General features: G+C 34.2%; 4 protein-coding genes and 1 non-coding gene across 6 annotated transcripts; 2 read left to right on the forward strand and 3 right to left on the reverse strand.

The window, feature by feature from the left end:
• The first annotated feature begins 1,301 nt into the window (after positions 1 to 1,301).
• On the forward strand, positions 1,302 to 1,407 carry LOC145162044 (small nucleolar RNA R71). Its single transcript, XR_013738899.1, has one exon. It is a non-coding gene; the product is annotated as a small nucleolar RNA R71 (small nucleolar RNA).
• A 9,421-nt stretch (positions 1,408 to 10,828) lies between these two features.
• On the reverse strand, positions 10,829 to 15,360 carry MOS7 (nuclear pore complex protein-like protein). The gene is made up of 9 exons (XM_079080892.1): positions 14,879 to 15,360; positions 14,129 to 14,280; positions 13,859 to 13,981; positions 13,606 to 13,750; positions 13,441 to 13,502; positions 13,143 to 13,359; positions 12,176 to 13,066; positions 11,421 to 11,670; positions 10,829 to 11,328 (listed from the first exon to the last, which is right to left on the reverse strand). Exons 1-9 carry the CDS (start codon positions 15,218 to 15,220, stop codon positions 11,063 to 11,065), a joined length of 2,448 nt encoding a protein of 815 aa, XP_078937018.1. The 5' UTR covers positions 15,221 to 15,360; the 3' UTR covers positions 10,829 to 11,062.
• A 1,402-nt stretch (positions 15,361 to 16,762) lies between these two features.
• Positions 16,763 to 18,876, forward strand: LOC145161383 (HSP20-like chaperones superfamily protein). Its single transcript, XM_079080893.1, has 5 exons — positions 16,763 to 16,926; positions 17,061 to 17,209; positions 17,320 to 17,368; positions 18,344 to 18,486; positions 18,601 to 18,876. The coding sequence occupies exons 1-5, from the start codon at positions 16,878 to 16,880 to the stop codon at positions 18,685 to 18,687; spliced, it is 477 nt and encodes a 158-aa protein (XP_078937019.1). The 5' UTR covers positions 16,763 to 16,877; the 3' UTR covers positions 18,688 to 18,876.
• Positions 18,877 to 21,426: 2,550 nt separating this feature from the next.
• LOC145161384 (uncharacterized) lies at positions 21,427 to 24,134 on the reverse strand. 2 transcript variants are annotated; one of them, XR_013738486.1, is made up of 4 exons: positions 23,681 to 24,133; positions 23,322 to 23,584; positions 22,119 to 22,285; positions 21,427 to 21,697 (listed from the first exon to the last, which is right to left on the reverse strand). XR_013738486.1 is itself a non-coding variant. In XM_079080894.1 (3 exons), exons 1-3 carry the CDS (start codon positions 23,988 to 23,990, stop codon positions 22,202 to 22,204), a joined length of 657 nt encoding a protein of 218 aa, XP_078937020.1. In that variant the 5' UTR covers positions 23,991 to 24,134; the 3' UTR covers positions 21,962 to 22,201. The 2 variants fall into 2 exon arrangements, 1 of the variants encoding a protein (XP_078937020.1); XM_079080894.1 differs by lacking the exon at positions 21,427 to 21,697 and having other exon boundaries at positions 21,962 to 22,285; positions 23,681 to 24,134.
• Positions 24,135 to 25,388: 1,254 nt separating this feature from the next.
• On the reverse strand, positions 25,389 to 26,372 carry LOC145158632 (uncharacterized). The gene has a single exon (XM_079077499.1). It carries the CDS (start codon positions 26,370 to 26,372, stop codon positions 25,389 to 25,391), a length of 984 nt encoding a protein of 327 aa, XP_078933625.1.
• Between the last annotated feature and the right edge of the window lie 777 nt (positions 26,373 to 27,149).

The following is a 27,149-nucleotide window of genomic DNA, read 5'->3' on the forward strand; positions in this document are numbered from 1 at the left end:
CGAATAAGGCATTAAATTTATGCTTGCTCCAGAATCGGCTAAAGCATAAGTCTTCATATTATTCCCGAATTCACAAGGAAGTGTATGGCGTCCAAGATATCCCATCTTCTTTGGTATTTCTCCCAATATCACCCTGGAACTCTGGTCACTAAGGATCACTTTGGAATTCTTCTCTAGTTGTTGGCGAGTGTCGAGTAAGTCTTGAAGAAACTTCGCATATTCAGGTATTTGTACCAAAGATTCAATAAAAGGAGTATTTATAGGGATACCCTTGACTTGCTTCATGAATTTTAAATGTCCGTGCTCCAGTGGATGAATCTTAGTTCGAGAAGGAAACGACAGCGGAGGGCGATAAGCCTGAACATTAGCCAAAATTTTCTGTTCAGAATGGCCCCACGTCGTGAGAATGGGATCCTCACGACGTGAGTTTGATGGTTCAGCATAATTTTTTTTCTTCGATCTTCTACTTTTTCAGTTGTGGTTCGGGCAGATGTGTATCAACTTCTAGGGCTTCTAGGAACTCATAAATAGTATCTTCTTCAGTATCGATGACCATGACATGTGGTTGTGGCTTCTTTTCGAGAATTTATGGAGAAAGTCGCTCATTAACCAATGTAGTTAATTGACCAAGTTGAGCTTCGATGTTTTAGATCGATGCCTGATGATTTCTTAGCAAAGCTTGCTAGTCTCTCATGAGAATTTGTTGGTCTCTTATCATCGCAGCGGTCTCATCATGTCGTTTTTCCAAAGCCTCCATAATTCTATTAATCATGGACTCTAAATCAACTTTCTTTTCCGGTTGTAGTTGCTCTTTTTGGTAAAATCCCCGGCCAGTTTGCCTAAATTTTTCTTCTTTTTGCTTTTTATATTCATCATATGGCAACCACTCTTTCTTTGGCTTCCTCCAATCTTCATCGTATTTGTATCCACTAGAGTAGCATACTTCATCCTTCTTATTCCCGTTCTCGTCCAAGTGGCAATCTTTAGTCAAATATGGACCATTGAATCTTTCACAACCCACACGAATAACATGTATGGATTGGTCCATCTTGGTCATTCTTCGGTTCATAGTATTTAGCACAGCCAAAACAGTTGCCATGTCCTCAAAAGTGTCATTCCCAATTCCTTTTGCTCCATCATGTCGAGGATTATGGTATTCACACGAATGCTTAGAAAATTCTTCAATCAACTCCTTAATCTCACAGGGATTTTTCTTTGTTAAAGGTCCTTGAGAATCAAGGAGTTGCCTTGTCGTCACATTTACCCTGTCATAGAAGATTGATACTTCTTGTTTCTCATTTAAATCATTTTGGGGACAATTTCTTATTAATCCCTTGTATCGCTCCCATGCTTTGTAGATTGACTCACCCGGTTGTTGCTCAAATTTTGCTATGGCCTTCTGAGTTTAACAACCTTAGACAGTGGGCAAAAATGTTCTAATAATTGTTCACACATTTGCGCCCATGTAGTAATTGCACCGGGTGGAAGTGTCTTTAACCAATCCTTAGCAGCTCCTTTGAAGGTAACTAGAAGCATTCTCAATAACACCGTCTCTCGTGGAACATTCGGGATGTTGAAGTAATTAGCTACGTCATTGCCTTCATCAAGGTGTTTGTAAGAATCCTCGTGATATTTCCCAGAAAATGGTACTTCCTTAAGCGCGAAAAGAATATGTCTTTTAAGCTCGAATGTTGCGGTAACGGGAATTACAGGTTGCACTAGACCGGGACTGGTGTCCTCTCGGATTCTTTTCTTGTATGCCTCCATGGACATGTTGGCAATGTTCTCCGTCTCGTTTTTCGGCTCGTCTTAGGGTTTGCTACTTTCATTGGTTTCTGATTCAGAATCGGATTCTTGAGGATTAGGATTTTTCTCAAGGCTTTCAACCTTGCTTTCGTTCTTTTGGGGATTGCTCATTTCACCTATGTTCTTGCCTTTCTTTTTTCCAAAAACTGATTTAAGATCCTTGAAAGGTGATTTCTTTGGTGGTTGGGTTTCTCCTACGTTCTTATCCGTCTTTTTACGAAGGGTTGACTTTGGATCTTCAAGCGGTGGTATCAAAGGTGTGTTGGATCCACGGGTCATGTACTACTGCAACAAAAACAAAAATAAAAAACATATAATTGAACAAAAACTATATAAAAATGCCTACTGACTGTTCACCACGACGTGGTAAGGGATACCACCTCCTGTTGTCACAACAAAAACGAAAGAAAAATATGAAATTACTAATCTCACGTCGTGAGGCTTAAAGCTCACGTCGTGAGTTTGATTATTCAGAAAAATCAACTAATACTAACTATTAACTTTTTGCAGGTTTAACCCCACAAAAAAGATTGATTAACCTAAGGCAATTAAATTAAAAACTAAAATAGTCGTTCCTCGACAACGACGCCAAAAACTTGATGTGTGTAATTTATACCTACTAGTTTTACCAACTATCTACTTACTATTACGACTTAAGGCAATGTACCTTTTCGCAAATAATATAGCACTAACATTCGGGTATCAAACACAAGGAACGAAATTAATTAACTAATTTAACTACTAAAAATTAATCTAAAACAATCAAAATTTAATTGGGTTTATATCTGATTTTGCAAGTTCAGACAAACTTAATCACTTAACTATTAAATTCAATCAATTACTAAAATCACTTATGTTTAGTTCGAATCCACTTCTCCTCTATGGTTAACTACTAATTATTGATTATTAAAGTTGGTTACCAAATTTTATATTATTAGTAATTTAAGTCTGAATTTAATAATGTTTCACTAATTCATGTAAAACTATGTATGGTCACACATAATCAAACACAAAATCAGTTATGGATTATGAATGGGACTATGTAAGATTTATTAAACAAACACAATTATGGTCATAAACTCATAATTTATGTTCTTCGGCACAACTAAATTTAATTACTTTAATTACTTATCTAAGATTAGGTCGATCCTAGCTCTAGCAATACAATGGTCACTAAATCACTAGGTGTCAAGTTCATGTAATTTAATAGTGACTAAGCTACACAGAACATGAATTCAAGCAATTAAAGTATCTACTATTAGCATGCTAGGTATTAACAATCAAAACAAGCACATAACCAACCATTAAAAATCCATAATTAATTAAACTAATCCATAAAGTTGAAGCTTGATCTACCCAAACAGAAGCAGCTAGATTCAGCTACTCATGGCTGAAATCACACACTCAAATTCAATAAATAAAGACATGATTAAATGTACCAAACTAAGGTGATGATTATAATCTTCAATCTCTAAACCTTTAATCAATTCTCCTTCCTTCAATCTTGGACTTGGTTTTTCTGATTAAACTTCCTCCAGAAATCGTTCTCTAAACCCTCCAAGTCTCTAGAAAAACTCTCTAAAATCGTAAGTGCCAAAGACTTTATATATTTTCGTAAAGCTCTGCTCACGTCGTCGTGAGATAAGGCATCTCACATCGTGAGCTTAGTTGTTATCTATATCGAACACGGACTCTGTCCTCCGAATATCTATCTTCTAGAAGCTCGAGGCTCACGTCGTGAGATGTGATTCCTCACGTCGTGAGGTTGACTTTTAGCTAGAATTTTCTCCTTTTAAGTTCCGAACCTCCAAAGTTCCAATTATTGTCGCTTTTGGTCCTTTATCTTCAAGAGTGCTCATTTTGGCTACAAAATATAATTTAATCTCATAAGTACCATATATCTTTGCAAATAACCAAAATATTAATCAAATTGCATTTAAATATTGCCTAAAAATGTGTATAAATATGGCAATATCAATACAAATAGGCCCAGCCCAACATACAAATAGGCACAGGCCCAGCCCAACATACAAATGGGCCCAGCCTAGCATAACATGCAAGAGTGACAACGACAACTAGCACAATCCAGTGGGCTGACGTTAGTGCCTTTGACCCACGAGTATAATGAGAAGACTCGCTCGCTAATGAAGTCAAACATCAACGGCTCGCACAATCAAGAAATAGATGCTAAACGCCACCTAGTTCACCACACAAGATAAATTCTTAGGCCATCTTTCTAAACTAGAACTTTGACTAAAAGTCATCGAGTCAAAAGTCAACCCTCAAAGTCAACGATCAAAGCTAAGGTCAAAATTTCCAACAACGATCATCCATGTCGTGGCCTTTCTTGACCACGTCGTGGGCACAAAACGCCAAAACAGTCGATGATTCTCAATTCGCCATGTGTGGCAGCCTAAGGCCACGTTGTGGGGACTGGTTTGAACAGCTCAATCGAGCTTAATCCGATTTCTTCTGATTTCAAGAGCTCCAAATCTCAAATCTGGTCCTTTCCAAGGTCTTAATGGATAAAGTTTCAAACTTTATCCCTTAAGACATCCTTTTAAGTCTAGGTCTAAATTCTAAAGTCCAAAAAGGAAACTTAATGCATGGGACTAGACCATTAAGCACTTAAACAAAGAAATCTTCAACCCAAAACTTCCAGAAGGACTTTAAGGACCCTAATGATTCCTAAAAATGCAAACTTTATAGACATGTATACCCTATGCATGTCCTTTTTCAATTTAGGTCAAAAAGATGCAATATAACCTAGAATTCAAGCAAGGTCTCCAAATCACCACCATAACCTAGATCTATGAGATATAAAGCTCTTGGGACATAGAGAAACCATAAAGTTTCAAACTTTATCTCTTCAACCATACAAATCACATCAAAGGGACCATAACATGATATAGAATCTAGATATAAGAAGAGAGACATGAAAAGGTGGAAACTTGAGGACTTGCAAAGGGTCCAGAAGATGCACACAAGTGAAGGGGAGGTTTGCTTGTTGAATCAAGGCACTACCTCTTCTTCTTCTTCCTTCAAAACCACCAAGAACTTGCAAAATGAGCACAAAAGCTTCCAAAAGGATTAGGGTTTGCAAAAGGAGTCGTTTGAGGGTGATGGGGGTTGAGGGTGGAGCAAACCCTAGCCTTAACTTCCTTTAAATATGGCTTAATGTCCAAAAATTAGGGTTTTGGCCCAAAATGGTCGCCACGACGTGGCCACTTAGTGCCAAGACGTAGCACCTAATTAAAACATGCGGTCATAAATCAAATTGCCACGTCGTGGTGATCCCATCACCACGTCGTGGCAACCCAGATTTTCATATAAATAAAATTCATACCTCAGGATCTGGATGTTACATTGACCGTCTGTGATGTATAATTATCACATTAAGCTAATTTCCTTATAGAGAACGTTTCATCCAAAATATTTCATTGATGGTCTAGCCCCGAAGGGTTGGTGGAGACACCTCCGAATGACATATACATTTTTTACTTGCTATGTCACCTAAGCCATAAGTTGTTATTATCTTTGACTTGATATTTAATTTATATTTTATTCGATCGTTTACCATATACGTAAAAATAATGTTCTACATAGACATACTTGAAATCGTATATTAAATGGCATAACTCATATTCTAGCCCATAAATTAACTCGGTAAGTACAAAGTTTACATACCAAATAATAAAATGGAAAATCCTAAGAGATGTCTTGATCTTGTTTGGTATATCCTTATGAGTCGAATTACGACACTATCCCAACCTTTCTTATATTCGGAGTCGGCAATTCCAAATACATCGTGGACATTGTAGATATCGGTCTTCAAGACCTCATGGTTGGATGTGAAGGGTGTATCAACTACCTGATTTTAAAACGATTAACAATGGTAGCAAGTACCTTATTGAGTTTAACGACGATGGTGTTTACACTTGTGCTTTCAACTGGCGAAATAAACATAAGAAATTTGAAGTTTTTAATCAAACAATTAGTAAGCTCTGCATCGGAGGGGTTATTAAAGATTGTTTGTGGCGAGCAACGTTCACCGAGTTTGATTTTTTGGAAGAAACTTGGGAAACGATGTACACTTGGTAAAAATTATTTTTTTGTTTTTAATTTTATATTATTTATTGTAATGATAAAACTAAAATTAAATAAGAAGTCCATAAACATAATTACAACCGCATTTTTTTCATCGCCACTCTTTTGAATATCATTGTTGTTAATTATCGGCTTGTCAAAGTAATGACGATGGAAATTACAATGTTAATTTCATTTGTATGAAGCTACATAACTTGACCTATTAGCGATGGAATCTCATTGCTATTTCAGCAAAGATGTAGCTTTTTACTAGGGCTGACAATTCTCGACACGACCCGCGACACGACACGAAATAAACGGGTTTGGGTTGAGTTTTTCAACCCGCCAACCCGCCAACCTGCTAACACGTTTATTAAACGGGTCATATATGGGTTTCTCAAAAAATAAATGGGTTGACCCGCCAACCCGTTTATATTTTTAATAAAAAAAATATATTTTTTATTTTTAAATGTATTGATATTTTGACTTGTGGTCCTAACTCATAAGGTCGTAAGTAAGTCTGTAACCAATTGATTTTCCTCATTTTTGCCCTAAATCAAATGGTGTATCGGCGTATAGTTGTATGAGCGATTGAGGCATTGAACATGTTTCTATGAATGTTTTTAATTTTCATTTGGATGTTTAAGACTTTAAGACTTAAGTAGTTAAGTGTCTAAAATTCAGATATGTTTGCATCAACCATCAAGAATTTATTCATGTTTAATTGTTAATTTTATTTATGGAATCTGACGCACGAACCCAAATCTAACCCACAAACCCGCCAACTTGTGAACCCGTATAAATAAATGGGTTCGTGGGTCATATATGATTTTCCAGAAGAAACAACATAAATACATAATTCTTTTTAGGAATAGTAATTCCATAAATTTTGAACATGGAACATGATTGGTTTAAATCTCTCAAGCTTGTAGCATTAGCTACCAGCTTTAAGAAATGCAACATAAGAATGTGGTCTTCAATAATAATCAAATATGAAACAAAGAGAAAAAATTCAATAAATTTCTAACCTATCTAACTTGATCAGATTATCATGTTTTATATTTAACTGAAAACAAAAAAAAAGTTTCCCAATCATTACGAATATTCTCAGTAATAACAAAACTCTTGATTTCAAACAATCTTCTAATACATCATCTTCCCTCAAAGGGTACTTCCACGGTTTCGCATAGCCTATAATCTGTCTAACTAGTTCAGATTATCATGCTGTAATCTTAAGTCATTATGCTCACTTCTAAATAAGGAACCATACTAATAGATAAACTAAGAAGAAACAATGGAGCATTATAGTGGAATGAAAACATCGTGTTTGTTTGCCACAAAAGAATGGAATAGAGAATTCCTCATCAAATGTGATTCCTTCCCTATTTCATTCCATAGGTGAAGAATGATTTTTTTCGTGAGAAAATTGCAAATTTAGCCAAATATGTTAATTACTTTGTAGAAAATAGCAAAAAAAATCCCAAATTACATTTTTAACCACCAAAATCGCAGATGAACTAAGCCCATCTGCGATTTTAGCAAGCCATGTGCTATAGCGACTTGTACGTTCGCAGATGGTTTTTTTTTTATGTTTTTTATTTTTGCTGTATAAATACCTGCTTTGTATGCTTAAAATCGCAGATGGACTAAGCCCATCTGCGATTTCCTCTCATTCGAACTAAGATTTGGGATTTTTTTTAATAGACTACGAAATTGATAAGGTTTGACTACTAAATCGTCCATAATCACAGATGCGCTAAGAAAATCGTTTCCTAGATAGAGTTTTCCAATAAAAAAAGTGAAAAATGAAGCAAAAAAAAATTACGTTTTTATACTTGGCACAACTATGTTCACAGATGGGTTTCTATGTTCACGATGGGTTGCCAATTCGCAGATGGGCTTAATCCATCTGCGATTTTGATGGCTAAAAATATAATTTGGATTTTTTTTTGCTGTTTTCACAAAGTAATTAACATATTTGGCTAATTTTGCAATTTTCTCTTTTTTTCATTACTTGAAAGAATGATATATTATAATTATGACTTAGTTTTATTAATATCATTTTTAACAACATTAATTTATTTAAAGAAATTCACAACTTGATTTAAATTATAAGTTTTGTTTTCCAAAAATAACTCAAAATACTTTTATTTATAATTCGGTTACAACCCGTGGAAACCACGGGATAAAAAAGAAAAATAATATTGATAATTAAAAATGGCAATGAATAACAACAATATCTCAAACCACTTCCTTGACTTATGTTATGACTATCTAGTAGTCATAACAGTGGCGTAGCCAGAATTTTGTTTTAGGGTATGCCAAATAATTTATAAAATATGAACGAATAGAAAAATAATTCAAATGATAACAAAAATGTAACAATGTATTCATTCTAAAGTAAATTGTTATTTAAGTTGCACACGACGCTCTCTTAAATCATTAAAATCATCTAAAATGGAATCTAAACTAAAAAAACATAGCGATATCTTGGTAAAACATTGCGCTTAAAAAACGAATCTAATCTTTTTTGCTTGGTCCCATTGCTCAACAAAATTCACTAATCACAAAAAAATTCAATTACCAACATACTCTTATATTTTTATACAAAACAAACTTGCATATAATATAATAATACAAATAATTAATGCGAGTAATAACCTAATTTATTAAAAACTTGCATATAATATAATAATACAAATAAATGTTGACTTTTGGGTGTCAACATTTAAAGCTAAACGATGGAGACGAAGTATGAATCAAGAAATTTCTTTATCAAGTCTATAAATGAACTTTTGTACGCAATCCAAGTTTGATTACATGTATACATAGATTTGAGAGGCTATTTCCATCAATTATAACATATCATTACGCATACCAACTTTGGAAGTATCTACAGGTTACATTGCTTATAAGATATCACATTACCAAAAAAAATCATGCTCAAGAATGTTGAACAATAAGTAAATAGGTGCATGATGCCTAGGCTATTTCCTACAAGAGATGAATTCTCTAAACCTGAATGAATAGTAACTGGAAATTATAAAGCTCGCCATTAGTAGAAGCAAAAAATTGAAATCAAAACACAAAGTGAAATTGAAACTCATTCATTAAAAAGCAAACAAAATATCCACCAAACATGTATGACATAAGCATTTTCCCCTCATTGATGTTGTGTATCTAAGTAAAATTTTGAAAAATTCAAACCCGATGCTTACCGGAGAGGATTAGGGTTCACAGTCGGAGTACATATAAGCAAGATTCTTGGCAGTTTCGTGAAACCATAGGGCTTAACTTTGGGAATCTTACCTCGGATGTCCAAGTATGCAGGTAGGCGCAACCGAAACCCAAAAAGACGAATCTTGGCTCGTGCGTTTTCTTGGTGGGGCGAAGGTCAGTTACCTTATTACCGTAGGAACAACCTAATCACCGACAGTAGCAAAGTGGTATACCTATTGTTGCAGAGAGAAGACATGGGGCTAAATCAGTGATTGATGGAGGAGAAAGTGGGGTGGTGGTTGACTTACATAGGAGGAAGCAAATGATATAATCTCATGTTTATAATTTCAGAAATCATGAAGATACGGATTGTGAGTTCAAAACCTCACTCCTTATTTTACTCCTTGATTTTAGGTATCATCAATTCGATCCTCAAGAATAGATCAATAGCAATGTTTAAAAACCGGTTTTTTAGTTGAACCGGTATAGTGACAGGTTCCCGGTTAACCGGTTCGACCGCCGAGTGAACCGGTTTCTATATTTTTCATGTTTTTTTCTATTTTCCTACACATACATATATATATATATATATATATATATATATATATATATATATATATATATATATATATATATAAATTATGAATTTGATGTTTACAATTTCAAACATTAAAAATACACATAAAAATAAGTTGTAAATGAATCCAAATACATTAAAATAACACATAACCATAAGTTTTAGTGTTTTACATCAATCCATATACGCCAAAAAGAAAATAAAATATAATATCGAAACGAAATATAGTTTTAGATGAATACAACCACATCAAAAAACTTTATAACATTTATCATATGTTTTTATTTAGAGAAAACTAAACATATTTGAAAGAAAAAAAAATCACCAAAGTTTATTATGTAAATGGTTCTTTTTCATGTGTTTTTATTCTGTTTAACCGGTTCAACCAGTTTCTTTTGACCGGTTCAACCGGGTTTATGTAAATGGTTCTTTTTCATGTGTTTTTATTCGGTTTAACCGGTTCAACCAGTTTCTTTTGACCGGTTCAACCGGGGTTTTCTAAAAATTGACCGGTTCAATCCAGTTCAGAAATCAATGTAAAACCGGTGATAGTTGAACCGCCCCCTCCCCGGTCCAACTGGTTCGACCGGCCGGTTCAAATCGGTTTTTAAAACATTGATCGATAGGAATAGATGGAAGCGTCGGATTACAAGGATGGGTGGAAGTTGAAACAAAGAAGGGCAATATGGGTAAATCACATGAACGAAAAATGGATATAGAATGAGACACGTGGCAGAGGGGATTCTTTTATTAAGATTAAGATTTGGTTTGAAGAGTTAATGGTATTAATTGTTTTTTTCTAAACAACCAGTTTTTAATGATATATATATATATATATATATATATATATATATATATATATATATATATATATATATATATATATATTTGTGCTTGAAAATTGAAATGCATGTAATATATATTTTAAAGGACAAAATATGTTTATATACAACTTATGTGACGATATATCTTTATTTGGTTAAAAGATTGTTTTTTGTAATATAACAAATTTTATTTATTCACCAATTTAACTTTATTTAATTAACAAACAACCAAGCATGACAATGTAATGTAATGATCCATTACATTACATTCTTCGGGTATCAAACACACTACCTTCATCACATACAAAAACACACATACATGAACAATTTACTAGATATTCATGAAAATAAATGAACATACAGATGTTAATAAAACAAACAAAAAAAAATCTAGTTCACGAAACATTCGGTTCATTTACAACCATACCATTCAGTAGTGATGGTTGAAAGGTTAGATTTGGATGGAGGCTTTGAAACCAAGAGTTTCACAATCATTTCAAATCTACTAATAACAAAATTCTTGATTTCAAACACATTATCTTCCTCAAAGTTAAAGGTTACTTTCGCGGTTTTTCAAAGCCGAATCCACAAGTTTGACTTTTTTCGTGTTCTCATTGTTGACAATGGAAAGTTTTGCAATGGAGGACTTGAGGTGAGAGATTTCATCATCTTCAGCATTCCCTTTCCTCCTTCCTGCAATTTGCCTTCTTTGGTTGGGTTTTTTGGTTTGTGGAGAAGATGAGTATCTTTGTATCCGACCATTTATAGCTTCTATGGTTGTGTGCAATGCATCCAATTCCAACCCTCTAAATCTATCTGCATAAATCCAATAGAACAAGGGTCAGAGAGGGGTTTTTTTAAGAACACTATTGAATTGACCTAATTTGAAGAGAAAAACAAAAACTTACCAAGCTCCATCTTGAACTCTCGTTCTGCTTTTGATAATGGTTTCTTGTGAATCCCTGGTAGGTTTTTTAGGTTTAACAACCATTCTTCCAAGTGATCATGAGTCTGAATTACATGATCTATTCGCTTCTCCAACTTTTCTTGTTTCTCTTCAACCTTTGCTAGCTTCTGTTGTGCCTCACGTAAACGCGCATGTTGGTCATCAATGATTTTCTTCAGTTGAGGCCCATGGTGTTTAAGCTCAAAGTAAACCTAAAAACCCACCAACAAAAAATTACTCATATCAATGGTCACCAAGCATAAAGCATCAAGATTTCAAAATCCCACATTGAAATTCTAGCTCCAAAGTAAAAAAGAGTATTTAAAGTGCCAAAAGGTTAAAACTTTGAACAATACATAACAGAAAAACCAGTTCTTGAACCAATAGAACAGCCATACCACCATCAAGATCAAGATTCTATACAAAGAATAAGGACTTTCTCGTTCAATCTGTCTGTATTAGGCATCAAGATTTCAAAACCCACATCAAAATGATTACTCTAAAGCCAAAAAGAGTATTAAAAAGAGCTAAAAGATTCAAACTTTGAGCAACTTATAACAGAAATACCGGTTCTTGAACCAATACAACAATGATTCCAACATCAAGATCAAGATTCTATTAGAAAAAATAAGGGCTTTCTCTATTAAGTTACCAGATTAAGTTATTTGCATCAAAGTCGAACCTTCTATTGAAATACAAGAATTTGCAAATAGTTACCTTATGTGCATACTCCACATAGTTCTCATGAAAAAGTTTGAAATACTGATGAAGAGTAGATCTCCCTTCAATGGAATCAGCAGCAACAGGATTCTGTGAGGTTGGAGGCACAATAACAACCTTTGGACCCGTGAGTAATTCTTTACTTATAATAGTAGCATCCCCAGTCTCTTCCAAGTTTCCATTTCCAAATTTCTTCTCTTTATCAATACGAGCAGGAAGCAAAAGATTCCAACTTTCCATTCCAATCACAATGCATTCAAAACCAGAGGTGAGTCCCACAATCCAAGAACATCCAAACGAGTCAGACAATGCCACAAAACCACAAAGAGCTGACACCGAGGATTCCACCTGGCAAGTGCTCAAAACCGATTGCACAGTAGGAGCTCTGATGTCATCATCTATCCCGTTTTTCTGATTTGTAAAAGGAAGAAAATGCAACACTATCGAATCCACACCTCCATCATGAACCGAATATATTCTCTCAGGTATAAGCGGATCAACAAACGATGAAATTAAGGAACCTGATTCCGGTTTTCCAGGTAATGCTAAATCCACAGTTCCCAATTTCAACAAGGGTGGTGAATGTCCTAACCAAATATCATGATCAACAGAGAGCTCATTTGAATGTGTTTCACATATCATGGCAACACCAATTATTCGGTCTTGAGAATTGACAGATAGACGAGGCTGGTTGCCAGGTGTCCAAACGGGCTGTATTTCATCGGCTAATGCATCTATTTGTAACTGTCCACTACTAAAAGCTGTAACAAGAACTGAATCTTTGCTAACTGCTTTGTAAAGAAAACTAACTGCTCTCCCCTCACACTCTGAAACCTTCAATTCAGAGAGATCCTCTTCCTTGCCATGGTAAACTTTATGAAGAGGGCCCTGTATTTTCAGATTGTTCAGTGGCTAAATTGATATAATGGTGAAACCGTGAAAGTAGAGGTGTTAAGAGGAATACCTGTAAGGAAACAGATGAATCAAATAAGGCGTAAGGATGAGATTTTAGTGCAAGTTGATTCCCACCTTCAGCTGCTTGTTCAGCCAAATCAGGAAATGTAGCTTCTAACCAAGAAATTGCCAGGTTGGCATTACTAACAGCTTTAGAGCTACTGGCTTTGAGTCCAAATGTTTGAGCATCATTATATATCTCCAATACAGACTCCCATTTGTACACACTGTAATAACATACATAACATAAGCCAGTCGATTTCCAATATAATAAAAACCTTAAAAAGCAAGATATTATTGCAACTGACCTCCCGAAAGGAACAACTGGACATAAGATGTAAACTGAACCATCACTAAATAAAATAAAGACCTGTAACATTAAACATTTATATATAACCATATACGTTCATGTGAGAGTAAAAAATGTAAACAAAAACACATAAGATTTAAGAATAATGAAACAGCTAACGCACACTAAATCGGTCCCACAAGTGATCACCACCAAAAGAAAAGTCAACAGGGCATATTGATGAAGCATTCCTTGATCTACCACGTTCAACTGGCTGTAAATAATATTCTTGTTCTGGTTGTTCAAGAGCCACAGACAAATCATAAAGCCTACAGAAATAATGTATAGTGATTATTACAATTAAATAGGTAATACAAAATGGTCCGATAAATTCTATGCAATTCAACTAGAGATATTCTTGAAAAAGAATGTTGAACCTGAAAACTGAATCAGAAGATAGAATTCCAAGATGAGTGTCGCTATAAGGATGCCATAAAACTTTTAGAGTCCTTATGGCATTATTCGTGTTGAAGTAGACATCTGATCCAACAGAGACTGTCCTGAAGATCAGTAGAACAAAAACATGATTTAATGATTTTATCATGTAGTAAGCTACATTACATATGGGTGTTTTTCCCATTAAGTTATAACAGTTTACAAACTAAGTCAAAACATAAGACAAAAGGCTTACAGATAGATTTTACTACCTGCAAATAACAGCACTGTCTTTTGATGAAGTACTTCCATAAAGGTACATAACTCGTATGCCATCTGATCCCTCTAAGAGTAAAGCTGATCCATGTCTATTGATGGTAATTCTGTCCACTGTGAAATTGAGCTCAACATCTGCTCGCATCACCTATAATGCATAAAACTTCAGGATAAGAATGAAAGCAAAACACAGTAAACTGTTCCCATAAAAGTTCTCTATTGTTTCATTTTCCTCAAATTTCATCTTCGTCTTTTGTCTGCTTAAATACATCCTTGTTTGTTGTATGAAATACATATCTTTAAGGCAATTCCATGCTTGCCACTCTGTTAATACATTGTTACATTTGACTTCCATTTTTCATAGGTTATAATACATACTATTAGAATGTATCAAATAGTCATTTACCACATGTTTCTCCTACTAACGAATGCCTTTAAATACCAAAATGTAAATCTAAAGAATTTTCATGCTTAAGGGAGTGAGTAAACGATGGTAATACTGCAAAACATACAAGAATCTGATTCCATCTGTTTAACATTTTTTTTCACATATCCAGTACATTGGCATTCGAACACATGTTAAGCGCAAAAAACTCGGAATCCCATGATGTGAACTACTGTATAAAATATGGTAATAGTTAAAGTAAAGTAGTTCCTATGAAAGGGAAGAGTAATAAAATATGATACAGAATCGTCAAAACAGTAAAACCTGAAATGTGCGAGTGTTTGATAAGGGAAAGAAAGACCTTGGTAGGGGAAGCAGCGAGGACGGAAGTGGGTTCAGGTTCACCGAATCGAAGCGAAATTCGATGTAGGGATTGTGTATTTATGTCCCAGTAGTAGAGGCGAGAAGCTCCATCCCAAGCCATGAGATTCCGTTTCTTTGGGACATCATTCGATGAATGAGCGGCTGTGTCGTTGGAGAAAATGGGGTGGTTCTGAAGAGGAACCCATTCGACCTCTTCGTTTGCCGGAGTAGCCGATGACGGCGACCGTGACTGTGACGGTGGTGTTAGCGACCGTGACTGTGGCGGTGGTGTTAGGGCTTCTTTACTGCTAGGTTCTGGTATATCGAAATTAAACCTCATTTCTTTGTAGGACTCGCCGGAGTCCCTTTTGCCCTCTGTCTCTCTCGCTTTTACACAAACACTTGGTTGAGTTCAAATCGCCGGCCGGTGAATCCCTCCTTTTTTTGGATTGCTTAAATTATGTGCAGCGGGCATAAGAGGTTCTTAGTTCGAACGACGACGTAAGAGGTTTTCATTTTCGCTAAATTACTAGGAACCCCTCAAACTATTTTATTAGTTCGTCAAGTACCCCCTCTGATATTTGATTGAAAGAATCTCTTCATCATACTTCAAAAACTAAAATTGTTGCTAGGGTGCTATCACTTGGATTTCAGACGTATATAAATGTTTTCTTATAAAAGATATTTTTTTAGTACAACCATGTTCATAGAAATCAAAAGGTAGAAGAGATTTCACCATAACTCGTTTTTAAGATATTTATATAAGTCAAATTTGATCATTAAGTGGTTCTTAAGAGATATTTCTGTAATTTTCTTTCTGCTTTGTATATTCAAATATGATTTATTTGGTATAGTTATATTGGGAACAAAAACTTAGTATTTTAAGGACTAAAGTAATTGTGTATCCTATTAATATATGAGAGTTATTAATAGATCTATTTGGTTTGAAACCTCATCATTATTAAAAATCAATTTGAAATACGATAAATAAAGTTTAATGTTTATGATTAGAGGTGGCAATCGTGCCATGTCGTATTGGGTTCGTGTTGTGTCGAAACACTAAACGGGTTGAAAATATGTGACCCTAACCTGATACGTTTAATTAACGTGTCGTGTCGTGTCAACCCGTTTATTTTCGTGTCAAATTCGTATCAGGTTTCGTGTTAAGGGTATACTTTGAAATATATCGTGTCGTGTGAGGTTAAAAAATTGAGCATGTTGAAAGAGTAGGAGTTGGATAGGCGGAAAGGAAAAACTAATAGTTTGGAGGCGGAATAGATTAAGTCATAACAAGTTCAAATGACAAAATTGAAAGAGTAGGAGTTGGGGAGGCAGAAGACAAGATCATGAGGATGAGAGAGTGGTCAAATGGAATGTGTAGGTTGGGAGAGAATGGAAAAACTGAAAATGAAGTCTTGATCTAGACGGCTAAGTCATTTCAACATTACAAAACGACTCAATCCAAAGGTTTTCTTTTACTTATTGTTTTAGATAAACGGGTCATTTATAGAATTCAAAAAACTTGCATTTATCTTTCTTGTTTACTTAAAGAATTCAAAGAACTTGCTTATAAATAAATGGGTTATTTTCGAGTCATATTCGAGTTGAAATTCTCAATCCTAACCTTACTCGTTCAATTTTCGTGTTGAGTCATGTCAACCCATTTATTTAAACGAATTGAAATATCTTACCCAACCCGTTAATTTCGTGTCGAGTTCGTATTAGGTTTCGTGTCGTGTCAATTTTTGCCGCCTCTTTTTATGATTATTGTTACTTAACAGGATTTTATAAACTAACTTCGTTTTTTAAAATATGAACAACTGGTAAAAGTGAGGGGGCAAAGTGTAAACTTTGAAGAAGTTGAGATTTTGTACCCAAACTAGTCAGCAGCGGACCGGGTAAAGAGTACGCATCTAGACGTCTCCGGAAACCCCCAATAGATTTCTGCAAGAAAAACGACGCCGGTAAACGACAATCAAAAGGAGAACCACCGGGGAATGGCGGAGAAATTGGCACCAGAGAAACGCCACAGCTTTTTCCATGGAAGTATGTCACGCCCATGTCTCTAAGTTTTAACCCTCTGCATTTGATCCATTCGTGGAAAATCAGTATTATTTGTTAGGGTTTCGTGAAACAGAAACACTAATTATGTTTAATTTTTGAAACGAGTTGTTTATTAGGTCAGAAGGTTTTCGAATGGGATCAAACTCTAGATGAGGTTAATATGTACATCACTTTGCCTAAAGGAGTTCCTACCAAGCTGTTTCACTGCAAAATTCAGTCCAAACATGTTGAAGTTGGAATCAAAGGCAATCCTCCATATCTGAATGTCAGTAGCCCATTTACCCGTTTGATTTGAAATTGCTATTTACATTAGTATAAATATTTTTTGATGGATTGTATTGCTTATTGGGTACAATTCTTGTGTGGGTTGTGCAGCATGATTTGACTTTGCCTGTAAAGACAGATTCTTCATTTTGGACCATAGGTAAGCATTTATATTTTAATTAGTACTTACTACTTAGTACTGTAAATGGTTCATTGTGACTGAAACTAAGCACTTGTGACCATTCTTGGGTGGTAATGTGGTATTTGTAGAACCCATGACACCATAACCTTATCCATGCTTTCTGATATGTGTTAAATGTCTTTTCTGCCCTCGAGATAAGTAATTGTTCCTTTTGGTATCCTCAACTTTACCTGGTACCCTTGACCGTGTTCGACCACTTAAACTCCTATTCAGTGTGCAACATAGTCTTTAGTGTCACTAACTGCATTCTGTAGCAGATGCAAAACAGTTCAATTTTTGGTTTGAAGATGCAAATTTTGTGGAAATTTCTTGTTCTTGATCGAATCTTGAGTTACCATTTTGAAAAGGATTGAGAGAATCAAAGACAGATGTTTAGGAATCTCTCTTTGATGTAGACTTTGCAATGTGACGCGAATTACCACAATTTTTGCAAGATGCTTGATTAGAACTAACTCCCTGATAAATCAAGATTTTCACTTTCCAATTTCATAAGCTCTGTTGTTGAACTATGAGCCATAGGTGACAGCAAATTCAGACTTATTTCTAGGTTCTAAAATCCTAGTAGCAGCACCAATTAACCTTGATGTGAATGGTGGGTAGTGGTCTTTACTCTTTACAGGGAAGCAAGTTTTGGGTGATGATGTTCTCTTGATCAAGACAGAACATTTTTGAGTTGTAATTGATTCAGAGAGTATTTTCCATATGAGAGAGCCCTTTCCCATTCATTGCTTTATAAAAGATACCTACATCACAAAATACAATTGGGCCTTGTAGTACAAGGCCCAATTGTATTTTGTGATGGGCCAAATACACAAGACTATCTAAAAACATATATGAGGGCTAATATTATACATAATAAAACCATAAAATTGATCTACTGAAAAGAGTGTAAAACGATGATGATGATGATTGTAATGTTTTGGTATATGACAGAGGATGATATACTGCACATCACTTTGCAAAAAAGGGATAAAGGTCAAACATGGTCATCTCCAATAGAAGGTCAAGGCCAGCTTGACCCCTATGCAGCTGATCTTGAACAGAAACGTCTCATGCTTCAGAGGTTTCAAGAAGAGGTACAAATTTCTCATATTAATAGCAAATAATAATAATATATGTGTCTTTTTTAATTTCTAAAAACTTTATGACAAATCTTTAACTAACTAACTTAACTGTTACTACTTCCACAGAACCCAGGATTTGACTTTTCTCAGGCTCAATTCTCAGGGAACTGTCCTGATCCAAGAACATTCATGGGTGGCATCAGATCCGATTAGAAATCCTCCATTTCTTTCACTGAACATGATTGTACATTATTAAATACTTTACCTAAAATAATCATGTGTTTGTACAAGTGTATGTCTACAAATTGAATGTAATTCTACCCTAAAATGGGCATGCATGCATGTATGTTTCTATGGTGATTATCTATTTAGGAAAGTTTCAAGAGGACCACCTCAATATAATTAGTTGGTTATGTATGGCAATGCCACTCTGGTTCCTAATCATGTTACATGTCCTTCCAAAACCCAAACACACCCACTTAAATCTTTTTAATATAAATGCTGCTGATGTGGTTTCCTTTGTTTCATTATTCAAAACCTAATTATGGTAGCTGGATAAGTGTGTCTCACTGGAAAAAACTTTATGTTCAATTCCAGATAGACCTTACCTCATAAAGTTGTATCTTTTACATAATAGGACCATTATTCCCTTTTATCAATATGATAGCCTGTAACATATATGTAAAAAAATCTGCAAGTTTCTGGCACAACTTTGTGGACCATTTTTTTAATTCTATATAATATAATGCTTTGTTGTTGGATTACAAGTATAATATATATATATATATATATATATATATATATATATATATATATATATATATATATATATATATATAAACAGGTAAGCAAATCCGATGCTTTTGAGGATGATATTGGTGTTGCTTTTGTGTTTGTGTTTGTGTCTTGTGATGTAAGAGATTATTGGAGTTGTTTTTAAGAATATCCATCCAGCTAAAGATTTATTTGTCGTATGCTAAATGGATTACTTAATAAAAATGAATATAGAATATTAGATAAATGAATACCGTTTAAAGAATAGACTTGTTGATATATAGTTGGTATGTGTTTGGTTGTAGTCAGTTGTATCGAGTTATGTGGTAGGATATCGTGGTGGCATTTGGCCGGTATTTTGAATTTGGTGTTTATATTTTTATTCAAAACTATTTGGAAAATCTCAACATATTTTTTTGAAAATACAATTAAGAGTTTTTAGTTATTCTATCAATAATAAAAATAATTTGTTAAAGTAAAGTCAAATCAAAAATTAAAGATTTTTTTTAAACTAACGATTACGGATTCAAAGAGCTTTAGTTACATATTATATAATTTCAGTAGTTCTTTAATTATATTTAACACATTCATTATTTATATGCTTAAAGTTGGAATTGGTTCTTTAATTATTATTTATGAACCTGTTTAGTGATTTAACTTTATTTAGACGTAAGACCATTTGATTTTTAAAACTCTATCAATTAGACATGTTACCATACATTTTTATTACATATTATCCCCAAGTTTTAATTCTTATAAATTCTTTTACAAACTTTATTTTCCTAAAACTTAATATTTCATAATTTTTTTTAATCATTTTTACATCTTCATTTTTTTTTGACAACCTCATTTTTTACAGTTTCATTTCTTTACCGCTTACATTTTAATTTTATTTCAGATTACAACAAATATTATTATGAATAGGCTAACCGTAAAAAAAACAATGTAAATGGCAATAACTATAGCAAGCGAAGTTGTAAAAAAACGAAGTAAAAAAATCAATGGACTTGTAGCTAGTGATATTAGATGTTGTTCTTTTTTGAGGTCGGGGTTCAAGTTTCATTTGAGATATATGTGAATGAAAAATAGATTATATTTTCCTTTTAAAAAATATGAATTAACTTAAGTAAAAACCATGCGAAAGTTTGTAGCAAAACAAAGTTGTAAAAAAACTTTTAAAATAAAATACTATCAAAAAGTAAAGTTCGACAACAACGCAGAAACATGAAAACAAAGTTATGAAAAGACCTATAAAAATACTTGTCAGGCAAAGTTGTAAAATAAAATAAAACAAATAAAATAAAAAAATACAGTTAAAAACAAAGTTGTAATAGCTTTAAAGTTGTGACCAAATTTGTAATAAAAAATAAAATATGGGGCGAATTTCTAAATAAAATAAAGAATGGTTAACCTGAGCATGTCACAAGAAAATTGATATAATTTTGAAAATTAGTAACATTATTAAATGACTAAATGAATACATATAAACAATTTCGTAGTTATTTTAACCTTTAACTATTATCAATATTTAAACAGACAAGAAAAATGTTATTAGGCCAAACCAATTTGATCTACGGGAGTTTTTGGCAAAATTTGTTGGCTTTTATTTGTGCACAACCGTACAGAAACAATAAATATTAACTTGTAAAGATGCAAAATTAAATAAAAATTAAGAGCTACTTGAAGTGTATCTTTTGAATTATGAATTTGTTGATTAATATAAAAAATAAAACTCAAAGTACCAAAGGAAGATTCTTTTATTTCGAGTTTTTTTCTTAAAAACTAAAAATTAAAAGTTTCAAAAATCTCTCCAAAGCTAACGTACAAGGACACCGCTTGTTCTGATTGTTACACTTGCACAACATGTCGGACCAAGCGAGCAGCCGAGTTTGACACATTTGATCATCAACCAACTTGCCACTTTGCCCTACCTATCATTCTACCTTCTTTTAGAATCTCTTTTTCAGTGGGTATATATTTATTTTGCAATAAAAACCAATTTCTTTACAAAATATACCAAAAATATTTACTTTCTTTCTTGCTCTTCACATAGCCGAAGAATCTTGACATCAACATGGTCGCATTATATTATTATATTTTATTTATTTGTTGATCGTTGTTGAATTTTGAATTATAATGCCGACTTTACTCGGGACTATATTATTAGACAACCAAAGATTATGGAAATGCATTTGTTTGACAAAATTGTGTGTGAATATTTCATCATCTAATAAACATGAAAAAAAATCTATACATGTTTTTTTCATGGAAGACAGATCAAACCCGATACTTGTACCTCCATTTCTATAAGATAAAAGAAAAAAACACAATAAAACCCGTAGTTTACAATATATGTACCCAAACTTAATCTTAATCGTGTATATAATAGAGGATCATCTATATATCTCTTCATATCTGACCATCAAATTACTGTTCTCCTTCGGAAAACCTGCAAAAACAACATAAAATACATTCAACTTCTATTTTATGTACCTACCAAATACCATACATTTAAAATAAAATAATAATTAAAAACAGAGGATCCTAGATTCTCTTGAAAGCTAAACCTAACTGAAATCTTGGACAAAAGTGAGTAAGCTGCCAAATGTTAAGGGGTGTGGCACATGGTCATGAGTCATGCCTGAATTTGGCTCAACAACATGAGACACATTTTCAAGGAAAAAAGTAATCTTTTTTCAGATATCAAGCAATCTGCTCCCTTGGGAAAGGTGTTGGCATGGCCATTTCATAAATTATAAATATATATTTATATAGTAATATACAATATAAACCAATGGCCCACTAAATGGGACAACTCAAACCACATGTACAGTACAAGTCAGTGATGCATGTGAGAAAGATTCTGTTACCTGAAACTTGTAAATGTGAATCTGGGCTGGCCATTGAAAAGATTGGTGTTGAGATGAGATGGGAACAGTTTATGCGTCAACTTTTAGTTTTGCAGTTTCACTTTCACCCTTTCATCTTGAAGAATCTTTTTTGTGTACCTTGGAAACCCATTCTTGAATGTCGACACCTGATCAAAATAAAATAACTAATCTTGTTAAATTTTATTAAGCAAAACCCTTTTCCCTAATTCAATAAAGATCAAATCTTGGATGATATTGCTAAAGTTATACCTAAAGGGTATCGTTATCTTCTAAGGAGTTTAAATAAAGTTCCTTATGCCAAGGGAATGTTGTGGATTCCTAACAAAACACTTTCGGTGTAGTATAATTTTATGCATCTTATTCCATAAATATTAGGGCTAGCTAATCACTAATTTACCCATTCATCTACTTATGTTTCAATTCGTTACTATTTTTTTTTATCAGTTTATGCAACTAATTTATGTTACATTCTCGAAGCTTCTTGATGTCGACAACGAAATATTATAGAGATTATATATTGAAGTGCCCGTCTTAGGTTTCGATGTGGAGGAAATTTTTAAAATTAATAGATATTTTATATGAGGTAAAAGAAAATCAAAACGCGTATAAAGTCAATTTCTTGAAGGGTCAAAATCAACTTATTAATAACCCTACAATCTGGACATTCTCCTCTCTTGCAGTTGGCATGTTATGGCCCGTCTATGGAGGGTCCCCGCATTGATGAGTTGTACATTAACAAGATGTCCCTAACTTTGCCAAAAGTCCTATGAAATTACTTTCGATAAATTCGATGGCTTTTACTTAATTACTACTATATTTTTAATAAATAGGCATGAAATATTAGTTAGATATGATATATATCTCAAAAATCTAAATTCCTCTCTACCAACTTGAATAGTCAACAATCGACAACGGCAAAACAAGAAAAACGTTTCACGTCTACAAGCTGTACTGCATACTGTACAAGTAGTTATGCATAGGGTACAACTTCCTGATGCATGATGCAATATTTAGAGATATATAGAACAAAAGTGGACTCGAGGTGGGTTTTTTGATATGTTTAATGGGTATCAATCTTTTACTTATTTTGTAGATTTAGTATTGATTTTTTTTATATTTAACTTTGATTATATAGAGCTGTGATTGTGAAGAATCGTGATTAATGGAGGAAACCGGACTTACAGCTTCGACGTCGATTTTGTAGACAAGAAGCTTGCGTCGTTCTCTGCAACTAGTCCGGTAAGCCACCACGATGTGGCCAATGGCCAACGAAAGCGAACAAATAAATAAAGCCACCTCCGCTGCGGAGAAACCGCTACTTCTGCCGCCGAACACATACGACGCTTTTACCGATACAAACAACAAAGAAACCACCGAACAAACAGTCGTAATTCCCAAGTATGGACCCCTTGATAGGCCCGGACCATCGCATAGTCCATACACACCTACCAAATTCACAAAACCCCCCGATCAGCTAAGTGTTTAGAACACAAATTAAGAAATCGTTAATTTTATAGAGAGCTATTAAATTGATTACTTACAGAGAATGATTGCGGATCTGATTATAGAAATTAGAGGGATATCGATCAAAGAGTATCGAAAATCGTAGTTACTCAAATGGGACGATAGGGTTTGGAGCAAGGAGAAGGCTGGTGAGGGATCAGGGAACGGAGAATCCGACGGCGCTGAAAGAGAAGCCGATAATAGAGCTGTGGGAAGTAAAGCATCGGCGACGGCGAACAGTATCGGAGCAGAGAAGAACAGAAACGATATAATCATGGTTACCAAAAAGAAGACTGTTTTGAATCCTCTCAAAGCTTTCTTACTTCTTTCGTCTTTCAAAAAACCCATGATTGTGTGTTGTGGCTTACCGGAAGTGCGTGTTGATTTGGAGTTATAAAAATGGAGGTTAAGGGAAGGGGGGAGGAAAATGGGGAGGGAGGAAGGTGGATTTGACTAGAGAAGGAGCAAAAGCGGAAGCAGACTTATGGGAAAATCAATGGGGGCAAAGGAGGGTCAAATAGGGAAAACACTTTCTCTCTCATCAACGCTTTCTCTCTCTAGACATTCTAGAATTGTTTAATAGTAAACCGTATGGAATGTGTGTGGGTGGTGTGGTGGGGTCATGTACTCATGTGTAAAATTTAACGGCAATTACCTGAACAAATCAACTTCTTAAACCACATGTAACTGGATTTCCTGGTTATCAGTTATCTAGAAGCTATGTTTTCTCTTGTTTTTAACTTTTGATTATTATTATTTTTCTACCATCGATTATCAACGACAATAATCAATATCGTTACATATTCAATTGCATTAATTTTACTTATAATCATTTTTAAGTACTTATCTTTATTTATACATATATATACATTTTAAATATATAGATATACTTAATATTTAGCTTGTTTCAATCTAAAAATCTTAGATTTAAACTTTATATTCTGTTGAAATGTTTAATTATGGTTGGTTTTTGGTTAAGGCCAATTTTGAAACTGACATCGGCACTCGGCGTTATGATTGGCTTATTTATATTAGTTCAATTGTTTTTTATAAGATGTCTATTTATATAAATATAAAAGTTGTTTACAAAAATCATGTGTTAGCTAATAATTAATACCAAATGATTTATACCGTATAGTCTAACAATATCAGTTGTTTGTTTGTTTTTTTTTTTTTTTTTTTTTTTTTTTTTTTTTTTTGAGGTGGAAGTTTAAATCTTGTAGAATTATTTCATGGGTAAATTACATTTGCCCAATAAAAACTAATAATTAAATGGTTTGAAGTTTTAATATTTAACTGTATTTATTTTTTTAATTTAATTATATTTAAAATGATTATTTGAAATAAATTTTAGGCTAATATATTAATTAAAAATTTAAATGGTTACCATCATCTAACCAAGTCATCCATGAATTGAAACGCTCTCGGGAGCTGAACCAAGGATTGGAGTTTATCATTTTCAATGATTTGTATAATTTAATTATTTAATTAGAAAACAAATTCAAGTATGTCTTTCTAGTCATTTTTAATTTACTGGATTAGTCTAAAACCATCATATAAATAGAACAATGTTTAATTTCTTTTAGAAAAGACAAATATCATTAAAAGTGAGAGGGGCACTCTCATAGCAAGAAGCTACAATGAGATCAATGTAACAAAAAAAGGAATAAAAAGGAACAGGAACCAAACATTAGAATACACGAATTAAGATAACAAATGTGTGAAAGGCGATACACTCCATTCTGCCTAGTTTCCACAGCTTGCGCCACCTCTATGCCTGCACCATATGTAGGAAAGCGAGATTATGTTGTCAGCGATTCTTATGGGATTCACACTAATTCGTTTGAAGATCTTCTCGTTTCTAGATAACCAAACATTCCAAATAGTACAGTAAAACACCATGATTAAAATCTCTTTCTTTTTAGGGCAGTTACCCCAAGCACCCGCAAAATCAATGAGTTCTCTAATATTTGAGAATGATTTGTCACCAATACCACACCATTTGAATATCCAAAGTTGCACCGATCTAGAATGCTCACATGTAATAATAAGATGGTCAACCGATTCAGTCACTTTATTGCACATGGGACACAGTGAGCATGGAGTATTAATTCCCCTTATTGCCAAGTTTTTTGCAACTGGAATTCTGCCTAATACCGCCTTCCATATGAAACAACGCACCTTTAGAGGAGTTATCTTTGACCACCAGATTGACTTCCCATTGTATGGAATTAGTTTAGACTCCAATAGCTTTCTCATAACTTTCACAGTATATTCACCACTGGTATTAAGAGTGAATCTGAAACCGAATTTGGAATTTTGCCCCGTATTCATATTCCCAATATCGTTATATAGCTGCAATAGTTCATTTAATTCATCAGGACCTGGTGGTTCGAATCTCCACATCCATGAAAAACCGATGCTAGAAGGTCTGTCCCCCAATTGACAGATTTTTACTGTTTCTAGCGAGTATGGGTGAGGAAATTTAAGATGAAACGGAGTATAGCTGCACCATGAGTTTTTCCAGAATAGAATTTTGACATCCGAACCAGGGTTAAGGGTAAAAATGTCATTGCAGTCGATCTGGAGCTTTTCAATGGATTTGACCGCTTTGGAAATATTGCACCACACTCCATTTGATGATTTCCTCACAATGTATGAAGTCAGTCTATTGTGTAAATTATGAATGCTTACAATGACTTCTTTCCAAAGACTACCATTTTCGTTCATGAGCCTCCACCACCATTTGAGTAGTAGTGCAGTGTTTTGAGCGAGTAAGGAGCCAACACCAAGACCCCCAACTGATTTTGGAGCGATAATTTTTGACCAATCAACCCAATGTATTTTCTTTTTAAGCTCATCATCCCCCCCCCCCCTAAGAATCTCCGCCTGATCTTGTCAAGTTGGTCTATGATCCCCTGTGGGGCTCTAAAAAGGGACATGTAGAACGTAGGAAGGCTGTCAAGCACAGATTTAATGAGAGTGAGGCGACCCCCAAACGACAAAGAGATAGCTTTCCAATTTGATAATTTGGAAGATATTTTATCAAGAATAGGTTTCCAGTACTTCTTCAGTGCCATATTAGCACCCACCGGAACCCCAGGTAAGTGAATGGAAATGATCCGTGTAAACACCCAAGCACCTGAGCAGTCTCTGACAAAATTGCATTCGGTACTCCCACATCAAATAAGCGTGATTTGAAGAAATTGACTTTTAGCCCAGAAGAAATGTGGAAACATTTCAAGATGCGATATAAGTTTTTGATGCTCTCTCGGTCCCATTCCCCAGCGAAAATCACATCATCAACGTAGAAAAGGTGTGAGATGGAAGGACCATCTCTTGGTAGTTTGACCCCACGGATTAGAGATTTATCACAAACACTCTTTATGGCAATATTTAGTCCTTCCATGGCCAAGATGAAGAGGAATGGTGAAAGCGGATCACCTTGTCGAACCCCTCTAGATATTGAAAATTCGTCAGTAGGTGCACCATTCACCAAAACGGATG

Source organism: Lactuca virosa, chromosome 2 (assembly GCF_052849685.1).
Source record: "Lactuca virosa cultivar CGN04683 chromosome 2, Lactuca_virosa_CGN04683_v6, whole genome shotgun sequence".
NCBI lineage: Eukaryota > Viridiplantae > Streptophyta > Magnoliopsida > Asterales > Asteraceae > Lactuca > Lactuca virosa.

Bases quoted from the DNA above. Each gene is read 5' to 3' on its own strand.
- MOS7 (XM_079080892.1), bottom strand. From the start codon at position 15,220: ATGAGGTTTAATTTCGATATACCAGAACCTAGCAGTAAAGAAGCCCTA. The intron at 13,503-13,605 runs GTGCGTTAGCTG...TTAATGTTACAG, and splicing joins ACTTGTGGGACCGATTTAGT to GTCTTTATTTTATTTAGTGA. The intron at 13,067-13,142 runs GTATTCCTCTTA...CTGAAAATACAG, and splicing joins ATTCATCTGTTTCCTTACAG to GGCCCTCTTCATAAAGTTTA.
- LOC145161383 (XM_079080893.1), top strand. From the start codon at position 16,878: ATGGCGGAGAAATTGGCACCAGAGAAACGCCACAGCTTTTTCCATGGA. The intron at 17,369-18,343 runs GTAAGCATTTAT...GGTATATGACAG, and splicing joins TTCTTCATTTTGGACCATAG to AGGATGATATACTGCACATC. The intron at 18,487-18,600 runs GTACAAATTTCT...CTACTTCCACAG, and splicing joins TTCAGAGGTTTCAAGAAGAG to AACCCAGGATTTGACTTTTC.
- LOC145161384 (XM_079080894.1), bottom strand. From the start codon at position 23,990: ATGGGTTTTTTGAAAGACGAAAGAAGTAAGAAAGCTTTGAGAGGATTC. The intron at 23,585-23,680 runs GTAAGTAATCAA...TGAATTTGGTAG, and splicing joins CAGATCCGCAATCATTCTCT to GTGTGTATGGACTATGCGAT. The intron at 22,286-23,321 runs GTAAGTCCGGTT...TATTTTGATCAG, and splicing joins ACAAAATCGACGTCGAAGCT to GTGTCGACATTCAAGAATGG.
- LOC145158632 (XM_079077499.1), bottom strand. From the start codon at position 26,372: ATGAACGAAAATGGTAGTCTTTGGAAAGAAGTCATTGTAAGCATTCAT.